Source organism: Syngnathus floridae, chromosome 9 (genome assembly GCF_059516105.1).
Source record: "Syngnathus floridae isolate MCC-2025c chromosome 9, RoL_Sflo_1.0, whole genome shotgun sequence".
Taxonomy (NCBI): Eukaryota; Metazoa; Chordata; class Actinopteri; order Syngnathiformes; family Syngnathidae; genus Syngnathus; species Syngnathus floridae.
In genome coordinates, this window is record NC_142421.1 from 1731915 (window position 1) to 1757760 (window position 25846).

Below are 25846 nucleotides of genomic sequence, written 5' to 3' on the forward strand. Positions count from 1 at the left end.
TTGTGTGTGTTAAAGGGTAACAGGAGGCCAGCGGGACTTTGACAGTCATGTTTGCTTGTGCTCGCGTGTGGCCGTCTTTTGCATTGAGATTGCATCGCTGCTGAATGTGTGTTTGTGGTTTGACAGTCAACTCAAATCGAAGGATGTGGTTGACTTGTGACGCCTGCCTTCTCTTTGGACACCCAAAAAAACGTTCATCTGTCGCCTCCGACGCTAAAACAAACATTGACTTTAGGTGAGCTGCCACTGTCCTTGTCACACGACAAACACAAAGCCATCTTCTCTAACTGAACCCGTTCAACCGATGTATCATCCTAAAGCGCCTCTCATGCTCTTACGTCGCTTTTAGATCAGCTTGACTGGCGAGAAAACCAAACATAGCCTCCAGTGGAGGCCAATCTCCAGTTTTTCACAACGTGATGACGCAATTCCATGAAAGTGGTCGCGGCTTGTGTGCGTATTCGGACTGTTTTGTAAACATTACTTGGGAGCCAACCTAGTGTGCTTATTTTCCTGGAAATGGAGCCGAACTAAAACATTTTGTTGTATTCGCAGCGGAGGGGTTTGAGTTGTCGCCCGTAGTTCCAAGTGAAATGAAAATGGAGTGTGAATGAATTTGTTAAAATCCCAAACGACTGCCAAAACACAAGCGGGTTGAGTCACAAGAGCCCAGATGTTTTTAAAACATGTTTGGGTGGTCAGTGAAACATGTGATCGCAACTGTGCCTGTTCCAAACATCAGCGTGGTGCGTTTTGCAATGATCCCATCTGACAGCAACGCAACACTTTGGAAGAGGAGCCCAAGGACACCACAGAGTGATACAAAGGATTACTTTATCATCGACATGGGCATAATACTTCATTATTTGGTTGGAAAATTCGGAAAGTACAGTTGATTGAAGCAAAATTGGACATTGTGATTCAGTTTCAATTGGTTTGCTGTCGAAAGATGATGACAACTAACAAAAGTCAACAAAGCACTTCTGGTGAAATGCTAACAACCTGGAAGGCGGTTTTACTATTACGCAAGATTTTTTAATTTCTTGCTAAGCCTGGAAAATAAGACTTAATGAGAGGCTATGAATAACTTTGCGAAACGGTCTTTATGTGACGCTGAATTCTAAAATTTATAATCTTGTTAGCACATGTGGGCGAGGCACTTTTAGTGTGTGACACTAATATAAATTTATATTGTATTCGTTCCAGTTAGTCATACGTTTTGGACTCCTTTTCCTTGCACCAAATGAATCTGCCCGAAACAAAATCCATTCGTCATCAACTTGCAGCGAGGATTTGTTTGCTGTGCGCACATTATGAGCATCCAAAGGGAGCTTCATCTCCTCTGACAACATACAGCTGCAGACGGACTGTGCAGTGAGGCCAAAATTCACGATTGGAGCTTGATCAAATTTTGTTGACCCCAAAAAACTTTGGATCTTTTCAGCACGCTATGTTGATTCTTAGCTTAGATGTTGTCTCTACTAAGATGATCTGATGTGGACCATATCATGTTAAATTTATAGCAATTTTGCAAAATGTAGGAGTAAGAAAAAAAATTCAAAACAGGACATTTTTTTGCCCAATGTAGGAATTCTTGAAGGTCCTTCTCCCAGCCTCCCATTTCAACAGGGCGGTGTATTATTATTATTATTTTTGAAATCCTCTGTGTATTTTATGACTGAGGACTTGCACTGGCAGTTAAGAATGCACCCAAACAAAATGTCATCACACTTGTCTTTGAAAAGTCACATTTTCCAGCTTGCGTGTTGTCAGGGCGGGAGATGCGAGACCGACCGACCGTGAGCGGGGCTGGGCGGGGCGGGGCGGGGAGGGTGAGGTCATTCGGTTTTGGGGGCCACGTCGAAGCACAGCCGTTGGTGCTTATGGGCGCCTTTGCCGGTGCTGATGCAAAGCGTTGACGTGTGTTAAGACAGCGCCAGATGCTGCTGATTAGACTTGCTATTACTCACACACAAGCTGGGACGCACTAAGGAAAGCCCGGGAATGTGCATTGCACCCCCGCCCCCCCCACCCCCACATTCGTGACCCTATACCTTCTATGCGCTCCCGAAAATATGTGTCCAAAGTCACAGCTGCTAATGAACCCAATGTGAAGTCTTGCAGGGAATTTAACAATGCACCGATTAACACCATCAAGTGCAAAGTAAATATTTGCTTTATTAGGTTGGTTGTTAAGATGTCGCAAGAACCGCAGAATCAAATTTCTGGGAAACTTTATGAACCATTTCATTTTGATTCAAATCAGAGTAAAAATGCAAATGGACCAGGGGAGGGGGGTCTTTTTTTCATCAAATGGGATTACACAATGGAATGACTACTTTATGAGTAGCTTTGTGTTCTGTTACGTGAGTTAGGTCCAACTTTGCAACGACTGGCTTGGACATACATTTTATTTGCGAGAGTGAGTGGATTCCCTCCCTGGAAGTGGCCAAACTCAAGTTGCCAACACGGAATCAGGGAAGCGCGCTCCTCCCAGCTCCATTTCTCTCCGGCGACTGTTCCCAATCATCTCCCTCACGAGAATCATAGCAATGATTTCATCCCGCAGCTGCAATGCAAGCGTGCATCATTTACGCAAGCATGCGCCGAGCCAACCGCATCCGTCAAGCGATTGGTGACTATTGTTATATTAGTGATGAAAGGATAGACACGCCTGATTGTCAAATATTATCATTGCGGCTAAATGAAACAGCATGGAATGAAACTTCTGGAGTGTACTCAACTGGTATGGCTTTGTTCTGTGCAGGCCCGACCCAAAGGAGAAGGCCTGACCCCCTACCAGGGCAAGAAAAGATGCTTTGGCGAGTACAAGTGTCCAAAGTGTAAGAGGAAGTGGATGAGCGGTAACTCGTGGGCCAACATGGGGCAAGAATGTATCAAGTGCCACATCAACGTCTATCCACACAAGCAGGTAGGGTAGGCCAGCCGGCCAGCCAGCCAGCCAGCCTCAAGCCTGGCGCCTCACCTGCCAAGGCAACAATTCCTCTATTATAATTTGGACCCAAGATGGCTGAAGTCGATAAGTTCAAGTTTCATGCGAGGGCTCTGCCAGGCAAACATGATTTTTTCAGGGTGTGACCTAAGACTCCTCATGGCCGCGTGTTGACTCGAGGATATCACATATGGTCCTATTTAAAACGTAATAAAAATCAACAATTCATTTTGTCTATTCGACATGAAAACACAATTGTGTTTCCTGGATTCCATTAAATCCTTCAATATTTCTTAAGTTAACGTCCAATAGTAGCTGTTGCATAATTGTACCGAGTCGCCGCTGGAATTTCCCTCTTACGGAATGAAGGCGGCATGAAATTTCATTAATCGAGAATGATGCTTTTTCCAAAAACAAACACAAATGTTCCACACAGGACGAGGAGGGCGGAGCAGGACTTGCTCCTGACAAAGAGATATTCATCCCAATATCCATCGGCCTTCTTTAAAATAACTCTAACTCATCACAGCCTTTTTTTTTTTAGCCATATCCTTCTTTGTTAGACTCTTTAAAGCAGCAAAACAGGCACCACATGTGCCATGTCTACAATTTATGACAGTAACGATGTCTAGGACAAAAAAAAAAAAAAGAGACTGCATCTATTTCGGGCACACGCGGCGAGCTATCTTTATCCTCGACTTTAATGTTCATCTCAGCGAACCATCTTGTTTGCATGAAGTCAACCGTTCCGTTTTGCTTCACGTGAGAGAAAGCACACGCGTCGGCTATATCGCACTGATTATATTCCTCTCATGCTGGCCGACAATCGCCATAAATGGACTTTTCCAATCGCATCCATATGCATGAGACGAGGGGAAATGGCGAAGCCGGCCAGTCGCTCGCTCGCTCAGTCCGTAGTATATTTGGCATTTCAGATCAAGCGCATAACTTCCACAGGACCTCCCCCACTTCTCTGCCTCACGTTGCAAATAATAGTCCACCAATCATCCACATAAAAGCAGCTAAGAAAGAGGTGCTGGTTAACATCTTAAAAGACAGATGTCTCCAAGCGGGAACACTCAGAAATGACACTAAATCGTGAAAGTGTTTGTTCAATGTTACTCCATTAGTACAAGTGAAATCAAGGCCAAAACCAAGGAGATTTACAAACTACAATAATGTCGGAAACATCGTCTGAAAGCATACCCAATGTGTGTACGTTCTTACAAAAACAACCTATTTTTAAATTTGGGTTGTAAAAAGTTTCATGCATGGGATAAAGTCAACATAGTTACACATATGCACTGCAATTTGACCATTTTCAGCCTTCACACACAAATGATGATCAACATTATCTATATATTTAGACATTACTTGATATGTTAGCTTTGTCAAGCTCCCAAATGTTATTATGGCGTAAACTGACAGCCAAAACCACACATTTTTTAATAGCAGAATGATTAATAATTATAAATGTTCTGTTAAAGTAGGTGGGCAGACTCAAATGAATGCTTGGGCCATTTTTTTTTGTTGCCAGTACCGCCTTGTTAAATCGCTGCATATCTGTTTAATGTTTAGAGCCTCGTTAGCCAGTTTAAAACGTCGAAGGGATTCCAAACCTAATGGGCCCAATAAACCTTTGGAGGATTTATAATGTGTCGAACATGACTCACCCCGTGATCCTGTGTGTGTGTGTGTGTGTCGCAACCACAGCGTCCGTTGGAGAAGCCGGACGGCTTGGACGTGTCCGACCAGAGCAAAGAGCACCCGCAGCACCTGTGTGAGAAATGTAAAGTCCTGGGTTACTACTGCCGCCGCGTGCAATAAACGTCTCCCGTCGCTGCGGTGCGACGAGCCAAGAACGCTTTAGCGGTCATCCTCCACTCCATCATCGACCGACCCTCAAATCTAGCAATGGTGTTAAGAGATGACAAAAAACAGAGGAATGCATTTGTGTAAATCAGCTTCTTGTGCGGGAAAGCCTTTTCAATTATTTTCTCATTAGGCTCATGTTACAGTCATTGATTACCTCATTTTGGGGTTTGTCACCTTTGTGTTTACAGAAATCCGCCTTCCATTTCCCTGCCAAGTGAAGTGTGTCCGTGCGTGCGTTGTGTTCATACACACACACAAACACGACGTTGCCACATTTAGGGTCAACAGCACATCTTTATTTACTGTGAATTAACTGAGGGATAATGTGCCATACATCCCAAGCTTACATGTGGCCTATTTATTTTCTTATTGTCTAGTGTGCAATTTGACTGGGACAGGAAAACATATATATGATTTGTGTTGTTGTTTGTTTGTATTCCGCATTGTGCAACTGCTTCCACATCTTTAGAAACTACTGCAGGATTAGTATAGCTCCGTTACGTGATGTGACCATCCGTGCAGTTCTTTGGTTAAAATGTTTTTAAAGCAAGACGTACTCGTCACGCATAGACTGAATCTATTTCTTGTCGTTTTAGCGCCAGTTACATGCTTGTCGGAGGCGGTGGAACTAAATGGAAAATACTGAATGTTCTGATTGCGGTTTGATAAGTGCAGAGAAGGTCAATGAAAGTTAGCAGGAAAGCAGCCATTTCAAGGCTGGGCAAGGACAAAATAAAACAAAAAGGAATACGAGGAAAAATGGCTTGTTGAGATACGAAAGAATGCTTGGGCCACCGAGAAAATTAAAAAAAAATAGTTATGAGGAAAAATCATATTTTGAGACCTAAGTCTTTAGAAAATCTTCAGAAAAAAAATGCATTTATGAAATGATGCAAAGATGGATTTTCAGAGTGTGCGCCTAGCTGGCTCGCTAGCTAACTAACTGCATGATAACTGCTAATGGCACTCATGTCGGACTCAGAATTGTGTCAATTGCTTTAGCCAGATCAGTTAAAGGAAATGGAAAACTGAAATGGTGCAAAACTCTTTCATGCTATATATTTTTACAACTAAACACGACACATCTCCGTCTTTGCACATTTCTAGCAATTATCTTTATTTTAAAACACACCTCTGAATTCACTTTACAGGGTCTTAAAGACAGATTGATGAATTAATCTCCATGATAAACATGAACAGTACACTATGTCCTTAAAAGTCTTTTAAGCAACACAAGAACACTAAACATCGTTTGAATCCTCTCAAACTTGAGGCTTGATGTCAAAATTCTCAAATTGTAGTCACCCACAATGTCGGAGCATCTGTCAGGTATTAGGTTTCCCCAAAATGTAAAGTTTCATCACCACTCATCAGCACAGATGTAACCTGCTTTTAAAAATACTTTTTGGTTGTTGTTTTGGGGAGAGCAAAGTTAAAACCAGCCCTGTGAGAACCTTCAATCTGGGCTGACAAGCATTAAAACCTCTAGAATAAAAAAATAACCTACAAATGCTGATTTTATATGACAATAGACCCTTGTTTGCAGCATATTTTAGTCTATACCTGTATATATAAATATATATATTGAGGAAAATGGTTCCACATCCCTGTACTGGGAAGACACCAGAAGGCCTTTCGAACACACCGTAGTGCGCCAGTGATGCCTTTTTTTAACATAACCGCAGTGTAGCGATTAACATAGATGTAAACGGCACATCAGGAGCAAACGGAAGCAGAACAAACAAATAAATCTCTTCTTTTGTCTTGAATTGACATTTATACTTGACTTTTCTATTAGCTTTTCACTATAAAGCCTATAAAAAAAGCGTATATAGATGTGTATTTTGCAAAACGTAGAACATTTTATAGCAACTTAACTCGAGTTATGACAAATACTTTATGAACGAATATTTATGTATATATGGCCGTCATTTCAAAAGTGTTATGGAATATTAAGCCTTTTGTGGGTGTGTGTGGGTGTGTTTGTGTATGTGAAGAAGGGCCTTTGCCGCCAAGTAAACCTAGCTGGGAGTTTTCTTTCTTCTTGGAAGTTTTACAATAATCTGCAGAAGTATTTATGGATTTTTCCTTTTTTTTTTTTTACAACTCTTTGTATAGAATATGCAAACAAATTTACACTACGGAGAAAATATTGATGTCTACTTAGATAATTAAAGAAAAGAAAAAGCTGGTACATAATTAATCTTTCTCAATTATATTTTTTGTGAATAACTGACATTAGCGTGACAGTATGAGCTGATAGACAAAAATGTATCATTGTTTTGTGGCTAAAAAAAACTATCTATATATTGTGTTAACATGCAGAATGTTTCGTCGCCACTGTATGAGCACGTTAAAACTGTGAGACGCGGCTTGTCTCGAGCTGACCTATTATGGGATGTTCCAGTGTTATCGCTAGCTGTTAGCTCACGACAAAGAACTAGTTGAGTTTGCATGTGCATGTCTCCAATGAAGTATTACGTTTGTGCAATCTTACCTATGTTACTATTTATTTTTGTTTGGTAGTTGCAGTATTACATTTACAGCTTTTTAAAATACTATTCACAGAATGTATGTAGTGTGTCGACAACTAAATGTGTGTATTATGTTACATAACATTGCAACATGTTTAAAAACAACAACAAAAGTGACTCTTGGGAAGTTGGGAGGTTTTCTGAGAAAAAGGACTTTCGTGGTTCCGAGAGTCGACCGACCGCGCGTCTGTTTTTCATGTTCATGAAACGGCATTCCAAAATGTGCCTTAATTGTTTGCTAGGAAATAATCTTTTAGTGCTCTAGTGATGTCTACTTTGGTGAATAAAAGTCTGACTGAAAGTCTGCCTTCTGTTTGGCCTGGTGCGTGGTTTTTGTTTGTTTGGATCAAGACAAGAAGCAGCGCATGGTGGCCATCATCAGACAGGAAAGGGAAGAAAAGCCTACTAAAACAACTTTAGGTGAGCTCACTTTCTGGCAATTAATAATGTGCAGCTTTTTGCTGAGTGATATTTAACATGACTTTTAGTGTGACAGTCTACACAAAACACCCCATAAATAACAACGTGATCAAAGTGGATTTCTGTAATTTATTACAAAAGCAAATCACACACACAGCTTTAGCTTTAACACTCAGCTTCCATATAATAAAGTGATGAAGAAAAAGCAGAAATAAAATGGTAAAGCTTATCATTGTAAAAACAAAATTGTGCAAAGAAAGGGGAGATTTCAGAATGAGGAAAGATGTCAGAGTTTGCACGCACGCATTCCAGTCGTATCGAAAGGCAGGGTGGGCGCCCGAATTCTGTCATGTTTCTTACATCTCAAGCTGGAACAACGTGCCAGCGTCTCCACGGCAACCGCGCAACGTGAGAATGCAAACAAACGGTGGTGGAAGGTCAGCATGCAAACGTTTTTATATTTGAAGGGGGGGGGAAGTTAGGGGGAAAAAAACAGTCCAATATTTACTTTTATAAAGTATGAGCTAGATAAACAGCTGCCAGCCACACGTGTGAGCTCAAAGACATTTCCTGGTGCGGAAGATTGGAGCCAGCGCATGGATGTCACCTGATGTCACTTCCTGCTGGGATGGACAGGAAGCGGTGGTGTCTAAAAAAAGCCACTGGCTGTTTTCCAGGAAGGCTGCAACGCAGCGGGGGCACGAGCCAATGTCCTCAGAGTGGACTAAGGGAGCGGGAATATGGGCCGCTTATTTGGCAGGAAGTGGTCGGGGGGGATTGTACACTTTAGACTAAAAAGGTCAACCCTGGATTTGTCATCACTTTAGATGAATGACACAAGAAAGAAATACAAGACGCACACGATTCGGAGAAGTCCTTTCATCCTAAGTGGAAATCTATTTGACTTGCCCGCAATCTGCCACAACTATTTTCTTAATCACGCCGCCATCATGTAAACCAAAAGTTTCCATTTTTGAGACGACGTCCATACCGGACGTTACCTGTCCAAAGACCACGTGCTTGCCGTCCAGCCTGCCGACGAAACATAGGAAATGGATTGCAAGAAGCATATTTCAGGGAGATTTTAAAGTTGGAGACTTTTCATGGTAGACTACGAGATGGACAATTATGGGAATTCAAAAAAAATACATGACTGAATCTTGCCTTGTAAATAGAAAACTTTATACTGTAGTTGGGAAAAATATTAGATATGCAACGATTAAAATTCATTATCAAATCTATCACAAATTATTTTGTTGTTGGACCACAAATCAGCCACATAAATTTGGGGGGTTTCATTCTAATCAGTGGTCTTTGCCAAACTCCAACCTAGCATTCCGCGAATGCTAATGAGCGGTTTGCAACTCCTCATGCAGCATCTGTGCTTTCGTTCACTTCACGACCTTCAGAACAGCTCAGGAGGTTGCGTTTCATCCTTTTTTTTTTTTTTTTTTTTTGCTGATTTCATTAACAGTTGTTTTTTGGTTTTCTGTTACAGTTCTCAAAATGGTAATGTCATCAACATTAAATGCATTGTGCAACTCCTGGTTAAGTTAATTTTACACTGTTAAATGTACCCAATGAAGTGACCGGTCCCTTAATGTTAATGTATTAAAAATAAAAAAAAGTTTTACCATTCCGTTTTTGTAGTGCTGATAAAGAACTGGGATCCATTGGTGTTTGGGCCTGAGTTGGCCATTGACAGAGTCCCTGCACAAAATGGATGAAAATAAACACAATCTTAAAAAGATGTGCTTAAAAAAAAAGATTTAATTTGGGCACGATTTTGTTTTGTGGGTAGATCTTTGTGACTTGGTCATTTCAAAAGTGAAAAAGTTTGGGCACCTCTGCATTATATGATGCACTTGCAAGTTTGCATAAAGAATAACCGGTCCTGGTATTCATTGACACCAACAAGCATGAAATAACTGACATTAAAAGAAAAAAAAAAACAGCAAAGATATTTTGGGGAGTGAACTCAGATGCCAGCAGATGGCAGCAAAAGATTACTTTTGTCCAAATGAAACCCCTCAACTCACATTAACATCCCTTAGGGTCATGGTACAGTTTAATTGCATTATTAATGTTAGAAAATCAGGAAATGGCAGAATTTGTGGATGTGGAACTGCAAATACGAGAAAAACACTTAAAAGAAAAAGAATAGAATTGAAGGAAATATTGAACGCACCTGCTCCAGTGTGTTTTAACTTAAAGTTCTCATCCTTGAAGGTTTTTCCGTAGATAGATTTCCCTCCGGTACCATTGTGTTTGGTGAAATCTCCTCCCTGTGACAAACACACACACACAATGTCAACAAGAAAACTGAAAGAAACAACATGTAAAGTATCTTTTGTAGTCTGCATGACAATAATCTTACTTGACACATGAACTGTGGGATGATCCTGTGGAAAACACCCCCCCTGTAGCCAAAGCCATACTCTCCTGTACACAAAGCTCTGAAGTTTTCTATGGAATAAAACACATTGATTAGTCTTTATACAGTTGGAATGACCTTAAAATGTTGTTTTTACCTGCAGTCTTTGGCACCACATCTGCATTGAGCTGAAAGAGCAATACCAAAAGAATCACATGGTGTTTACAGGCGCCCTGCAGGGGACACTAAAGGTCCTTTAAAGAGGCTAAACATGCTATCAAGATGGTGAGCGAGCTACCTCAATGATTATCCTCCCTAGCGGCTCACCGTCCGCCTCGATGTCCAGGAACACGACGGGGTTCTCGGCCGGACCGGAGGAGAGCAGCCTTGCTGTGGCAATGCCCAGCGGGCTGAATTTGATTCGGTTTTTGACGGCAAACATTGTAGCTTCGGCTTTAGCTTAGCACGTCGCAGCTGTGACACCCATGCTGGCGTGTGACGTCATGGAGTCTTAAAAGGAAGCGGAGGTTTAACAGCGACGTCTTGCGGCAGAGGTAAGTAATACAAGAACGTCTTGGAAATACACGTATTAACTGGGTTAGACTTCATGAAACGAAATTTAAGTCTATTGTTACATTTTAATCAAACGATCATAGGTAGCCTGTATTTTCTTTTTAACCATGTACAGTGCTGAGTGAGTCTTGTGAGAAATTCTAACTGAGAAATGATTCAATGTATTTGTAACAAATTATATATATATATATATATATATATATATATATATATATATATATATATATATATATATATATATATATATATATATATATATATATATATAATACAAGTTGTGTAGTTGGTGATAGGGCATTTTACACCATATCCCTGTGACATTTTATTTTCTGAAATGAATTAAAGAACTTGTGCAAACCATGAGTGTGAAATAAATTAGCAGTATCTCCTATCGTGACAGTGACTAGTCAAGCCCCAAATAATACTTAAAACAAATTTTCTGTGTATATTACAGTTTAGAAACAGTTAAATTTGAGTATCAAGAGGCACGTCCAACATTGTGTTTCATCGAAATACATATTTATTAGATAAATATTAGGATGTCACGTCATCTAACTACATACAGATTTGCAAGACTAAAAATCACAATGTTTGTCTGACCAATATGAACTGACACCAAGAGAGAGAAAGACAACTGCCACTTGTTGTGCCAATCACTTCAGATTGTACCTTTATAGTGTTGTTTGCCAAATTGCATAAAAACTATAAATTGGACATGATGACTTCTTTTTTCCTTTACAAACGCTAAAGCTTTGTCTCCAAGTCCTAATGAAGGGCGTGAACCATTTTGTAGCACCTTTATAAAGTACACAGGCCATAGAGAAATACACAGAATAATTACACAAAGGGGAAAAAATGTATTTTGTGTCGTGGGCCCCCCCTCCATGCAAGGGAGGGCTTACATAAAGTCATTTACATGAATGAACAGGCGAGGTGAGCGAGGTCTGCGATCGTCAAACATGATTTCAATTGGGACGTCTGACAGAAGGATGCAAGCTTTACAAATTCTAAATACACTATGCACACTCCCTCTGGAGAAAAATGAATACATTTCTGTTAATGGGTCTCTATTTGTCATTTACATTATTTACACACATGCGCGCGCGCGCACACGCACGCACATCCCCTTACAGTCACAACCTCGCAATCCACTCTTGCTTTTCTCTTTTGCATCAATTTTTCTCTCATTGGCTAAAAGTGGACAGTACAATTTGGATGCAAACATGACTGTGTAGGGCGTATCCCAATGCGGCAGTGCATCGTCTTACATTGAAACTCAAAGGAATATTCGACAAGTAAAGTAAATCATATTTGGTTTGCATAAAAAGGATTTAAAAAAAAAAACTATTATGGGGGTGAAAACAAATATATTTTGAACTTCACTGACTGCATCAAACGAGAAGGGAAAAAAATGGTGGTTAAAATACACAAAATAGGCATTTTTCGCAACAAATATTTTGTTGTTTAAAAGTATCCAATTAATGTATATATGTGTACTATATATACTATTTTTGGGGAGAAGATGGGGATTTGGACCTCTAAGCTGCTTTTACACATATTTTAGACACAATACCAACACATGACATTTAAAATAAAAAACAAAAATGAAAGGATGACAAGGGGGGGAAATATACACTGACACACACGATACAAGGCCAGAGTGCATTTGGAACAGTCCGGAAGTGGGTTTGTGAGTACAGTATTTGTATATGTGTATGTGTGTGTGTGTGTGAGAGTGAGCGTGACACACACAGTACCATGTCTAGTTGACAGTAATCGATGGGCACATCACTGCACAGTCACAAAGTATTCACAAAGCGTATATACAACAGTTGTGCACGCACAAAAAAGGGAGGCTGTATGACTATGGGGTATGCTGCATTCAAATAGTAACAAAAAATAGGAAATATCAGCTTTGGTGACACGGGACGGAGAGGGAAAAAAAAGCACATGACAATGACAACGATGTAAAAAAAAATGACAGATGTACTAAAGCAATAAATATAGATTGGATAAACAATGTTTACACATTGGCACAATTGCAAAGAAAACAAAAAGATGTGGAAGAGTGAGAAGTGATAATAAATAGAGCGTCTGCGGGGTGGAAGAAGAACATGGCGGTGGATTTGCTCCCCATTTTACATATGCTGCAGGCGGGATGACCACACACACACACACACACACACACACATACACACACACACACCGCACGACCACTCGTCCGTTCAGTGAGGTCGTGCGCTCCATTTGCCGTGTGCACTCTGGAGGGGGAAGGGGGGGTTCAAAGGTCGCGGCATGTGCTGCCGTCTTGGAAGAACACGTTTGAAAAAGTGGACGAAAACACACACACATACAAGATTTTTTTTTCCACAAAAGCCAAATCATGCTTAGATATAAAATAAAATAAAAAAAAGAAAGAAAAGCTTTTCCTTGTCTCCTGGCTTTTGTCGTTTACAGGTGATGATAGTAATAGCTGCACACTTGATTAGGTATCATAGACATGTATATCAACTATATACATATGCATGATGTTGCCTTTTTTTTGAGGCCGGGGATGCTGTTGGTGGATTTTACACAAAAAGACATGTGCCGGGATGAGCGGCGTTACCGTCCCCTCTTTTTTTTTGTTTTTCTTTCCACCGTCCAATGCAGCACATCTTCTAGAAAGACAGTGTGCACGTGTGCGCATAGGAAGCAGTCTCAAGTGTCAAAGTGGGAGGCGGGCGACGGGTCTGTGGACCGGACAGTCAAACGCGTCGCCCTGTGAGGTGAGCTCGAAAGGAGGAAGTGGGGATCGGGGTCAGGGGGGAGGTTAGTTATTTTCAAAGAGAGAGAGAAGGTCATCATTGCTGTTGGCCGGAAGGTCGGGAGGATCCAGGTACGAGAGGAGCTCGTCCGGGTTGGCCAACTCTGGAAGCAGCTGTGGACGACCCGAAAAATGGGAACAATTAGGATGTTTGCCATAAAAGTGAAGGAGGCGAAAAGTATGAAAATACAAACCATCGTTAGCATAACGCTAACACATAGTGGGAAATGCTATTGACGGGCTAACAAATAGCATCAGTGGTGTTGCTTTGAGATGGTTAAGGTGGTTGCAAAACTGTGCACACCATGTAAAGTTTTTTTGCCTTTCATAGATACCTTCAAGAAAAACCCTATCGGCCCGATACTGATACATGGTTCGGGTTCTCCCCCATCCCGAGTCATTACTTCCTTTTAACTGTGTTTTTGCCACATCAAGCTTCATCTGATGCGCTTGAGGTGACCACACAAACAAACACACACACACACACACTTACATCCAGCGAAGGTTCGGGCATGTCCGGGCCATCTGACGAGGGGTTAAACGTCAGATCGGCGTGCGGGTGAGCGTTCTGGCCGGGCGGCTGAGGCTGCGGCGGCGGGCGAGGCGGCTGCGACGACGACGACGGCCCACCGCCGCCGTGATGCAAGGGCGGCCCCGATTGGCCGTTGCCGCCGTGATGCAAGGAGGGCCCCGATAGGCCACCGGGGTGGGGAGAAGCATGCAAGCCCGGCTGCATGGAGTTATGGGACGGATCGGGATGGGACATCTGCGGGAGCCAGAGAGGAAGACAGCAGATGGAGAGAGAGAGATGTGTCGAGAGGGGAAGAGTGATATGAGTCGCAGCGTGACTAATGTGAACCGGGCCCTTGAAAATGGAAGCTGTGATGAGTAGACACATACAGCTGCAACACTTTATGGTGAGCATATGAGCGCACACGTCCGGCCGGCCGTCCGGCCTCGGCCCACCAAGCAAAATCTCAGCCTCTCATCAACTGCTTTTTGACTGCTCTATATAGAGAGTTGCGCATTTTCTAGTTCTGCTCGAGTACTCGGGTGTCGGATAAGTAAGCGATTTCAAACGCAGCCTCCTGAACCTCTTGTATCCTCAGCCTCAATGTAAAGTAGCATCAGCGCTACTTACCGTGTCATTCATGCCGTGGTTGAGGGACTTGTCCTGGGACAGAAGACCGCTAGGCCCATCTGGCGGGTGGGAAAGCTGCGGGCCGTGGATGAAGTCACTCATAGGGGGACCCCCTATTCCTCCTCCCCCTCCTCCACCACCACCACCGCCGCCGCCGCCTCCAGATGGGTTCCCATGAGGGAAGTCAAAGTTCCCTTGGCTGTGGTAAGGGTGGCCTTCATAGACCAAAATAAACAGATTCAGTGACCTCATGGCATGTGTACTGTATAACCACAGTGGGATGACTAATAAAACATGAGTTGACATTAGAAGAGCTTGTTTGTTTGACTTTTGAGGTTCCCCTGGATAGGAATTGCAAACTCTCTTTTGTGATCCCACAGTTTTTCATTACCTGCTCCCGGGTAATCTCCTCCATTCCCACTGGCATGTTGGCCGGGATGATGCGGGGGATAAGGGCTGGGACCGGGTCCAGCACCGTGGCCGGCCCCTGGCCCGCTTCCAGGCCCTAGCTGGGCGATCATTTCCATCACGTTGGGCATGGTCATCTGACTGGGGCTCATGGTCTTGAAGCGCTTTGCCAGCGGCCCGTCGGGGTCCTCTTTGATGTGCAGCTCAGACTTGATGGCCACGGGCCGCCAGCTGCACGTCGGGTCGATCGTGACCTCCTCGAACTCTGAACTGTTGACGAAGCAATGGGTAGCGCGTTAGTTCAAAGTGGTGACCTGACATGACGTAGCTTGTTGTCGCAACTTACTTTTGGATGGCATTGAGGATCCCCCACATGTACTGGTCCACTTCGAGACCCTCGAGTAATGCTGTTTTACTGCAGGGAGGCAAACATGATTTTTTTTCAGTTACTAACAGAGGCCACTATTTTGAAGATAGAAATCTTTTCAAAGTGAAAACTTGTTGGCATACTTGCAAACTGGACACCTCCATGTGCCTCTCTCACAGTTTAGCTGCAGGTAAGACTCCAGGTCGAAGCACTGCAGACGTTGCAAATGACATCATGAGCACTTATTTCTAGGAATGAATGAATTTCTACGAACGGCTCTTTGATATGCGCAAACCTGCACGTGTTTGCAGTCATGGCCTCGCGCCGGGAGCTGGATGCGGCGGAAGGTGATGGGACACTTGAGCGACACTTTGATGGCCGTCTGCTCCACGCCGTCCTCCCCGTTGAGGGTGGTGCTGCCCGCCGAGGCTGCCACACTGCTGAAGTTCCTCTTGACTGCAAAAAGAGAGGAAACATTCATTTGAGTATCCGTTCCTTTGAATTTATTTCGTCTCAAAGTCCATTGGCTTTATTTCATTTCTCTAACCGAAAAGCCCGAGTAGCAAATGCACAGCCCGCCCTTGTGGGAACATATTGAAAGCATGAAAAGCAGCAGGTGTCGGGGGGTAATTGAGATATTAGCACACGGTGGCGTACTTTTGGTGATGCAGTGTTCCGCGGGAAGGAGCCTCTTCTTTAGGAGCCCCTGGAGGACGGAGCGCACAGATGGCCTGTGGACCAGCTGCAGCACAAACAGATGCGACTGCAAAGCAAAACACACAAACAAACACACACGTATTCAAGTCCAATCCTCACAGCGGCTGATGTTTTTGTCCCTCTAAATATGGCCTCTCTCCAGATTGGTGAGCCGCACTCACGCAACAGCAGGCGGTGACGGTGATCTGGATGGTGTTCCTTCCCGGCTGGCACACGTGTTTCAGGTGCAAGGGCTTGTGGGAGGTCTTGTTGTCGCCTCGCTCGATGGTGAGCGGCGTGGCGTTGACGCTGACCTGGACCGACGCCGGCCAGTTGGTGTTCATCTGCCTGTCCTCGTGGTGGTAGCACTTGAATTGCAGTTCCAGGTCTGACCTGCGGAGGTGATGGATTTGCAATGTTTAGCATCACTGAGAAAGTTTTCTGCTTCATCTGCAATTCATTCATCACTTGGAAACATCCCACAAAAGAAGGGCGACAAAAACATTGTTTCCACTTGTCGACATTTTGTGGTTTTCTCGGTTAGGTTATCATGTGCTGTGCTTTTCTTTGATCTGATGACATTTAGTTCCCATTTTTTTCATACGCTAGCAATTAAAATGCTCGGCTCCTGTCTTGTTGCTCTTCACATGTGCAATCATTTTACCCCCGATAACAACAAAAAAGTGGACACTCTTTTTTGCTTTTAAAGCGAGCCCCGTTACCTCCACATGAGGGTCTGGTGGACGGACGGCCGCAGGTGGAAGACATGGTTACTGACAGCCAGGTTGTGCTCCAGGCGGAACGGCTCCAACACCACGCCGTCTCGGACTGGGAACGTCAGCCGCAGCTCCTCGTTGGTCATAGCTGGGAGCCCAAAAAGTAATATTTTAAACAAATAAAATATGGGCCAATTATCCTTATATCGTACTTTTATTTTGCAGCAATTTATGTGCGGTTTACTCACAAGGAGGAAGCGCTGTCATATTTGGTTTCATGTCAGGTGGGAACGGGGGCTTCACGTCCTGGTTTGGCGACAAGTATGGTGGAATACTACTTCCGGGCGTCATGGGTGGTGTGGGGTTGCCAGGTACTGGCGAGTGAGGGTAGTTACCGGGCCTGGGGGGCTGGAAGAAAAAGGCAAACAAATATTAGTTGAAATCCATTCATGAAATAAGACCATTTAACAACTTACCCCATTTCCTTGCCCATATGAGTAGCCGCCACCCGAGAAGTTGGTGCTCTGCCCGTTAAACGGCTCTTGCTGCAAAATAATCCCCATGGATACATTTGAAATGAAGATCATCCCTTGCCGATCTCGATAACAAACAGTTTTATCCCACCTTGTAGTATTGGCCTATGGGCATGCCAGGCGGGTACTGTCCTTGGCCCTGCTGGACGGGCATCCTCTGGCCCGGGTAGTTGGGCGAAGGCAAGGGTCGAGAAGCGTTGGGAGTCGGGTACTGTCCCTGCTGTGGCGGGAACTGACTGTTAGGTCCGTACTGACCCCCGTAGCCGGCCTAGGGAAGGACATTCAAGCACGACATGAGCACGAAGAGCATACGGACACAGACAGGTGCGGCAGGGCGGCCACTCACCTCGCCGGGATACGGCCGCTTCATCCCCTGCATGGGGATGCCTTGCCGAGGTCCCCCCGGGTAGCCCTGCTGGGGCATCCGCTGGCCGTGAGCTCCGAAAGGTCCCATGCCGGGGGTCCGGGCCTGAGTCATGCCCATGGGAGGCCCGCTCATGTTCGGGTTGTTCATCCCTGAACCCATGCTGGCGGGATTCATCCCTCCGGGGGGTCCTCGTGGACCTGGCTGGTTCATGAACTGACTGTTATAGGCCTGGGCGGGACCCATTTGGAAGGATGAACACAGCTGGAGGCAAGAACATAAGGTGTAAGCGTCCCGACCACGTTTTTTTTTGTTCAAGGAGCTCTCCAAACGACATGTTGAGAGAACCGTACCTGTCCATACTGGTTCATGTCTTTATTCTGCGTCTCCTGTAGCGCCGCCACAGTGGCCGTTGCCGTGGCGGTCGCCGTAGCAGCAGCCGCAGCGACAGCAGCGGCGGCGGCGGCAGCGGCCGGTTGCGTAAAGTCGCCGGATGGACGCGTGTGGGAGGCCATGCCCATACCTCCAGGAGGCGGGTTGGGGCCTCCAGAGTAACTGGAGGAAGTCATACATGTTAGTGTTGCAGCAGTTTGGGATTGCTAATTGCTAACAAATGGAAAATTGACTTTTTTTTTGGTGACAGTCCATTTTAGGATTTTTTATTTTATTTTTGCATCAAATGCTTCCGCAGGTAAGGAAGATGGGATTGAGCTTCTTTCTTACCTGCCGCTGTATCCTCCAGGACCTCCGGGATACGCGGGCCTGCTGTACATGCCCTGCTGCATGTACTGCTGGTTGGAGCCGCCTTTGCTGGGGAACTGCTGCTGCTGCCCGCTGAACTGCGGAGAGTTGAGCCCCCCCGCGCTGGCCGACATCCCCGACGCCATGGGGTTGCCACCGGGATTCATGGGATTATTGCTGTTGGCCATCGGGTTCCCCAGAACCTGGATTGAATCGGAGGGTGATTGTTTTGGTGAAGCGACAGGCGAAAGAAGTGAGGCGGACATGCGGGGGTGGGGGGGACCTACCTGGCTCTGCGATGTGTTGGTGACGCCCCACACTGTTGTAACCACAGACAATGACCCAGGGGGCTGGTTAGGGTTTTGTTGCCAGGGGACAGAGTCGTAGGGGAAGGAGCCATCGCTGGAGAACAGACGATGACACTGTTACTCTCAATTTTCAAACAAGGTGATTCAAGTTAATGAATACTAAGAAAATAACTAAGACCCCAAAAAATTGTGAGGTAGCTAGGTAGGTGCAGCAGAGGAAAACAGCTACCCAAAAAAAAAAAAAAAAAAGTAAACTGCTTTAGCCACAGTGCCAAAAGTGTTGGGCAACGAAAAGATCCCTTTCACAACAAGACCTCAGCGCCAGAGTATGTGCTGATAGGCACCTCCTTAAAAAAGGAACAAGTTCAACATGACTTGTTGAAAAAGGCTTTGGGTTTGTCCGATGGCTCGGAATGCCAGGCATTCCTATCCAAAACAATCCGAGCGGCGAGTTCCATCCAATAAACAACCAGATGGGGAGAGGCAAGTGGCCAAGCGCAGGGTGCAGGAGAAGCTGCTATTTTTGGATGGGAGCTTGTTTTTGCTCCGAGGTTACAGCTCGGGATGAATGACATGTTCAATATTTCCTCCAACGGGAACACCAAAGATCCTGCGAGCAGGAATCTTGGCAAAGTGCGCCTGTCTTTCTTTTCCTTTTTATATGTGTTTGACTTAAACCCTCCTGATTTGATTGAGTGCCATGAGCACACCATGTTCTCCAAAAACATGACTTAAGTCTTCCCTGCTGGTCCCCCTCTTTAAATCTGCTCAGCACCCTTCAAAGTAATTCTGCCTGCACTCCAAAAAATGCAAATCCTGTGTGTCCTTGAAGACTACATAAGCACTGGCTTCAACAGAATAGTTTAGTCAAGCAAATCACAATCAAGAGGTGGATTTAAATAAAAACGTAAAATTGGGAGAAAAGGTTTGACAATGTTGTGGCTCTTTCAAAATATAGTATTTAAAAATCGTAATAATAACCAAGTCAATCTTTTGTTCGACTTTCTCCATCGTTGATATGACCCGAATGACCGGGTGAAGATCCAAATCCACTTTCAAGAAACGCTTGGAGAGCTGCAACGAGTTACTTTTGGCTTATTTGCAGACTGACCTGTGCGTGAGGCCAGCCTTCATGCTGTTCATGCTGGGCTGCATGGGCACTTTCCCCTGCGATTCGTTCTGCCTGTTCTTCTGGTGACGCAGCAGGAGCAGACGACCCAGCTCCTCGCACCACGACGACAGCAGGGCTGCGAGGACGACAACACACAAACAACATATGCGTTAAGACTTCCTGATTGAACCGCGGCGCCTTTCATTTCCTCCATGACTTGTCATCTTGCTCCAGCCTCTAGAGGGCGGCCTGACTCAAAAGACCAGCCAGGCTTTAATGACCTCATCAAAAGACAGCTCAGACCTCCTGCAAGGCAAACTATTGGTTTGTTGGCTCGCAGGTTACGTCTTTCCTCGCAAACAGCCAGGTGGCCAGACGGTTTTATTGATTGCATAATTGTAAAACCAACTTCTGTAATCTGCAGACTTTGAAATGGAACCTCCATAAATAAGGAGAATAAAAGAAGATTGTTAAACCGTGAATAATAAATTAAAAACTGTAAACATGTATATTTAACGACACATTGATATAAGAATTAAATACATTAATATAAACTCGCAATTCTTCACACAGCAATGATGTCATGTTATATTACCGAATAACAAAAACAAAAGTATTGAAACGGCAACGGCCTTTGTTTTTTTTGCTTTTATTTCATCTAGATGTGGTTTGAAACCACACGCTTTTTGCAGTGAGCCAAGTCTTGGTGACTGATGGATGTTGCGAGTTGGCTTTTAGATTGATTGCTCAAACATTAGATAGTGCTTGCTTTTGGCTTTGGCTTGCTCCTGTGAAAATTGCATTTGCTGTTAAGCAAACAGGAAGACCAGAGAGCTGTCAATGAGAGAAAAGAAACCTTTTGGAGGGGATGGATTTTTGAATAGTATTGAATATGTATTAAATACATAGTGCAAATGTAAAAAAGAAAACATTTTTTTTCAATAAGTGTGTCAATTTGCTACAATCTTTTCAACGTATTTGTTTTTGCCAGGAGTGAACTTTGCTATTGTTGTGTCAATCATCTCGTCGTTCTCGGTTCAAACGGAATTGCAGAAGTGCTTCAATCCAACATTGTGTTTAAAAATAAGCAGATGTGCAAATCAAGTGTGCAACCAAAACAGAAACAGCAAAAGGACTGAAAGAAAGAGAGCGTTCTTTGTCCCTGTGGGCGGAGAGTGCCAAGCCTTCTCGTTTAGGAGGAATTATTCCACCCTGCTATTACGCGGCGCTTATCTCTCCACTAAATCACCACCTCCACACTCGGCCGCTGACTCTTCAAGCTGCTAACCCGCCATTTAGACTTAAACGTCAGCTCCGAGCCATCGCTGCTGTCGCTCCGGCTGAGAGGAAGAGCGGCGGTGACTCATGACTTTTTGCGACGAAACGCCGCGAGTCATTCATAACGGAGCGAGGGGTTCGCCGTGGGGTAACGTGCATATTTAGTGAAGGGGGTTAGCTCAGCGTGTGGCCTTGTCTTCACCTCCCAGTCACCGGTGTTAAAAGCCCTGCCAACACCACTACCTCATGCCGTATGGTGACATTCACACCTGCTCGGGGTAAAATCTGGCATCATTTCCTTCGTATTATCATTTAAAAGCAAAGTTCCCTGACTCTGTGCGAAGATGCTTGAGGGTAAAGAAGAAAAAGAAAATCCCTGAGATGTCAAAATCTGAGTAAGTTACAATGTTCATGTAAGATAACCTCATTGTGGTTATTTTTGTTGGCAATAATTTATGCCGAACAAAACAAAATGTCACTTTTAAGACTACTTAGGTCGTGAATTTCTACATCAGGCAAATATTGAAATATATAAATCTGTTGTCATTTTTCCCCAATGCATTTCAATAGGCGTCAATTATGTGCAAATTTTGGGCTATTTGTGGGCGGAGCCACTCTCAATATTACGCAAACAGCAGAGGCCGACAATAAAAACACACGTTTAAACAGATGGGATAGAATGGTCCATCTTCTGATCATTTTTTATCCCAACTTGCTAATCAGCTCCAAAATCCTGATTGTGTAAAGCCAAAATATTTTATTCTGTCAATTCCTTGTGCTGAATTGAGTTAGTTATGCTACCCCAAAAAAACAAACAAAGCTAAAAATCATCAATAAAGCACCACGAACAACCTTCCCTACAGATCAGGTAGCGCTGCAGATCAGGTTGTGATAGTAACAACAAAAACACTCACTCACTCACTGAGTGACATCACAGCCAAGACTGCAAGAACAGTGACAGGAAACAAATGCCTTTACAAAACTGTACATGAGGGAAAGAGTTCAACAAAAACAGAAGCGGAAGAATACGTACCGACCGAGCAAACAGTTTACTTGAAAGGCTTTATAAAAATCATCCCTCAACAAAACCCCTTACGGTTATTGATTGTCAGTCAAATGCAGTTACGAGCGATACGTACTCGTGAATGCAAGCTGAGAGCCTCCACAGCGCTTGGTCTTTCCTCGTGTATAAGTAAGACGCTTAAATGAAAACAAGAAGAGGGACAACCGTTGTGTAATGAGGGGAAGACAGCATGGCGGTGCATGTGTAAATATCATTTTCTCAGGCCGATTTGCAATCGGGTACAAGTAAACGCTTGCTCGTTGTGAGTAAATAAAGCAACGGGAGAGATCTGGGAATAGATTATCGCCTCACGTAGCCAGGCTTGAATTTCTGGATGTTTCTATTGAGCCTTCAGTTTCGGACGTGCTCCGATTGAGGGGCAACGCCGGTGAAAAATGTTCACGAGCTTCCGAGCACGTCGCGAGTTGAAGGAACCGACGATAAAAGTTGCTGTAAAGCGCTGATTATACAATGTCATGAATGTCATATAAACATCGGCTGAACTCCACAATGTAATTTTCTTCTCTGCAGTCCCGATTTACGTCACAGAGGAAATGCCTTTGCACAAACATAACAAGAAGCACTTATCGCTGGCTACATTCATGCATTTGAAAACATGACAACTCTTTGGAGACTGATTTGCTTCAACTTGAAGAGCACGGCGGGGTAATAAATGGCACTCTCTCAGGCCTTTAGAACTAATCAAAGTGTATTTTTGGTTTTTTTACAACAATAAACCTTGAGAATATAATGATTGCCCAGTATTCAAGTGCCTTTTACATTTGCTACTTCAATGTGTAATTTAAAGGTAAAAAGCTGCAAGAAAAATCCATAATCTGCCACATGAGATCCATATAATCAAGAACAGGAGGTGAAATTGCCACCAGAGAAATGTAGAATTAGTCAGTGTCATATAAAGTAGGTCATATTAAAGATAAATGTTTAAATCTATTCACAATTTTCTATTTCTATTTAGTCATTCTTGATGTTTGTAACACTACACTATCAGTCCAAATCAAATAAAATGGCCTTATAGTTAGGGATCACAGCGTCATCTGTTGCTCTGGCATGAAAATGACAACCTGAAAATACATTTTGAAGTGCTAATGGTACAGTTGTTTTAAAATTTCTTTTTGGGTGGGGAAATAAAATAATACATATGTGGAAAAAACACGAGTTCCTGTTTTGTAACTTCCGTGAAATCCCAAAACACCTTTAGCTAGGTGGGATATGACAGTAACTGGGCTGGACAGAAACCATAATGGAAGTATTAATTCATCTCGGTGCATTAACTTCACACACTGACAGTATGCCAGCACTCTTATCGCCAGTGCAGCAGCGCCTGTGCTCGCACCTTGACTCCATTTACACTATTTTCCAACGCGCCGGTGATGAGCTTTGATAACAAAAACACGTACAAGTGCATGCGGCTCGATTGTATTTGTGCTGATAAACACGGACAAAAGAGCAAAAAGACTACATGGAAAATGTGCAGCAACAAACAAAGCAGCCCTGAGAGACAATGTGTGGGATGATTAAAGGAAACATCCGTAAAAACACTGGCAGGTAGAGCTACGCCGTGTGGGCGCTCAATATTATGCAAAATGGAGGGATAATAAAATCCCGTGGATGAGGGAGGGGGGGAGTCATGCTTTTTTTTTTTTTTGCGGGAATGTGATGGAAGCCATTTAAGCAGTGATGCCCCCGCCCTCATCCTGCCCCGCCTCCTCTCTGTTCAGCCATCAAATTGAACAGCTGACAGAAACCAGACTTGGAATGGAACGACTAACACCATTTTAAAGACTTGTAAAAATGTGCAACCCCCTCCCCCGAAAAATGCTTTTGAATGCATTGCTAGGACCTCTGAGGAGAATTTCATCCGTGACCTCTGGCAGGACAACAGACATGAGCGCACAGAGGGGGGGAAGAGGATGGATGGAGGGATGCTAGACAGAGAACAGGTGGCGATGGAGGGAGTGGGCGGACCCCCTCCCCGCCAGGGTATGTATGTTTACGTATGTCACAAGGCAAGAGATGCTGCAGCCAGGAAGAGAAAGCAGCTCTACCTGAGTCAGTCTGACATCTCCTGCAGGTGCTGGTTTCTGTGGGGTTCAAATTGCACATTTTAAACGGGACAGAGGGACATAAATCAGCAAACACCAAATACAGAAAAAAAAAAAACGTTTGCAGTACAGGGAAGGCATCAGAGCAATTTGATGCCCTTTTTTCCCACTGCACAGTATTGCTATGCTCTACTCGCCTTGGTTTGGGGCGGTGGGCAAAGCGTCACGACAATAAATGACATCGGGGCTCTGTTACATTCACTTCTCGCTCAAAGGGTGGCGACAAGGTTTATTCACATGGAGGCCAGCAAAAAATAAAAAAATGACTGCAGCCAGATGGAGACTATGGACTAGTATTCTGCAAAGCTAAAACACAAACGCAGGCTAAGCTAACATTAACTCTCTAGCAGCGTGTGGAACACAAACTAACATTTTACTGCAGCACATTGGAGAATGTGGAGCATGTCAGTATTTATGATCATGGAACAGCAACTGGGTGTGTTTTAATTGGCTAACATGAGAAATGGGGGATCGACAATGCTTTGGAATTGATTTCATGATTGTAAATATTCCGCGATAGATTTTACGCGCCAAAAATGAATGTCAAGCAAGTAAATACCAGGACGAAGGAGAAAGCTCTTATCCGTGAACAGCCTCCCCCTCCCAACCTCAGTAAATATCACATGGCTAATTATAAGCAGACATGCTACTTATCTCCATGACCACCACACGCTTGTTCTTTTAAGCGGGCAGGAAAAATAAAATGCAATTACATAAGGCCGTGATTAAAACGTGATGACATTCCGGCGCTATTGCAGCGAAGACAGCAGAGGAGATGAGCTGAATGGATGATGCATCATAGCCCCAAGCAATGACAGTTCCACCCTCACAGCTATCAATACGTGACATTGGCTTGTCCTGGCAGAAATCACCAGCTCAATCGTCACACAGCTCTTTCCATTTAGGTGGGAGGATGGCGCCCAGGCGATGATTCACAAGTAAAAGCCTCTGCGAAAACAACCTCGGCCAAGGCACAAGTTCACCGTCAAAATGGCACCGGTGAGTCAGGAGGTCACTCAAGTGTCTCTAAACAGGAAGTGCTGCAAGTCATCCCCGCCCTCAACCGCAAGCGGTGTCGTGTAATAGTTTCCGACACGCTTCAGCGAGAGATTGGGTTATTGTTTGCTAATGAACTTATCCACTTTAAGGTTAAACGCTGATTGAATGGCCCGCAGGAGCTTTTATCGCTCGGGCGCCCTTTTCTGCTCATCCCTTTTAACAGAGATGCATTTTACAATCATGATGACATCACTCCCGCAAGGCCAATACTAGCACAAAATCTAAAAACCCTTTTTGAGACAAACAAATGTCTATGTTTTCAACAAGGACAATCCACGTAAAGTGTCAAAGCAACAGGTGGCGCTATAACTTCAAGACGACTTCAGCCAATCAGAAGCCTGAAGAAAGTCGTACCCGGAATAACAATAACAAATCAAAGAAATTCACCCTAATTGGTTCTTTG

General features: G+C 44.0%; 3 protein-coding genes across 10 annotated transcripts in view; 1 reads left to right on the top strand and 2 right to left on the bottom strand.

The window, feature by feature from the left end:
* The window catches only part of zcchc24 (zinc finger, CCHC domain containing 24), a 28209-nt gene extending 20536 nt beyond the window's left edge, over positions 1 to 7673 (top strand). Inside the window, exons 3-4 of the mRNA XM_088385571.1 lie at positions 2768 to 2932; positions 4667 to 7673. Of these exons, the coding sequence (XP_088241697.1) occupies positions 2768 to 2932; positions 4667 to 4780 (279 nt within the window). The 3' untranslated portion in view covers positions 4781 to 7673. The remainder of the gene's footprint in view (positions 1 to 2767; positions 2933 to 4666) is intronic.
* A 226-nt stretch (positions 7674 to 7899) lies between these two features.
* Positions 7900 to 10676, bottom strand: ppifa (peptidylprolyl isomerase Fa). Of its 2 annotated transcripts, none has more exons than XM_088385572.1 (6): positions 10455 to 10676; positions 10314 to 10389; positions 10160 to 10248; positions 9971 to 10067; positions 9417 to 9492; positions 7900 to 8814 (listed from the first exon to the last, which is right to left on the bottom strand). In XM_088385572.1, exons 1-6 carry the CDS (start codon positions 10596 to 10598, stop codon positions 8679 to 8681), a joined length of 618 nt encoding a protein of 205 aa, XP_088241698.1. In that variant the 5' UTR covers positions 10599 to 10676; the 3' UTR covers positions 7900 to 8678. The 2 variants fall into 2 exon arrangements, with proteins under 2 accessions (XP_088241698.1, XP_088241699.1); XM_088385573.1 differs by having other exon boundaries at positions 10314 to 10344; positions 10455 to 10675.
* A 550-nt stretch (positions 10677 to 11226) lies between these two features.
* The window catches only part of zmiz1a (zinc finger, MIZ-type containing 1a), a 110261-nt gene continuing 95641 nt past the window's right edge, over positions 11227 to 25846 (bottom strand). For 3 of the 7 annotated variants that reach the window (XM_088385562.1, XM_088385563.1, XM_088385561.1), the window contains 19 exons: positions 24328 to 24363; positions 19921 to 20056; positions 18789 to 18903; positions 18484 to 18704; positions 18114 to 18315; positions 17743 to 18024; positions 17488 to 17664; positions 17340 to 17408; positions 17112 to 17271; positions 16870 to 17011; positions 16330 to 16540; positions 16109 to 16214; positions 15747 to 15907; positions 15595 to 15662; positions 15431 to 15499; positions 15068 to 15354; positions 14677 to 14891; positions 14029 to 14301; positions 11227 to 13649 (listed from right to left, as the gene is read on the bottom strand). In XM_088385562.1, coding sequence (XP_088241688.1) covers positions 13542 to 13649; positions 14029 to 14301; positions 14677 to 14891; positions 15068 to 15354; positions 15431 to 15499; positions 15595 to 15662; positions 15747 to 15907; positions 16109 to 16214; positions 16330 to 16540; positions 16870 to 17011; positions 17112 to 17271; positions 17340 to 17408; positions 17488 to 17664; positions 17743 to 18024; positions 18114 to 18315; positions 18484 to 18704; positions 18789 to 18903; positions 19921 to 20056; positions 24328 to 24363 — 3038 coding nt within the window. In that variant the 3' untranslated portion in view covers positions 11227 to 13541. The other 4 variants (XM_088385564.1, XM_088385568.1, XM_088385566.1 and 1 more) reach the window with 3 other exon arrangements.

What these genes read in the sequence shown, in the direction of transcription:
- ppifa (XM_088385572.1), bottom strand. Translation starts at nt 10,598, where the DNA reads ATGTTTGCCGTCAAAAACCGAATCAAATTCAGCCCGCTGGGCATTGCC. An exon ending in TAGGGAGGATAATCATTGAG is followed by an intron (nt 10,390 to 10,454) that starts GTAGCTCGCTCA and finishes TGTCCCCTGCAG; the next exon opens with GGCGCCTGTAAACACCATGT. An exon ending in TCCCACAGTTCATGTGTCAA is followed by an intron (nt 10,068 to 10,159) that starts GTAAGATTATTG and finishes TGTTTGTCACAG; the next exon opens with GGAGGAGATTTCACCAAACA.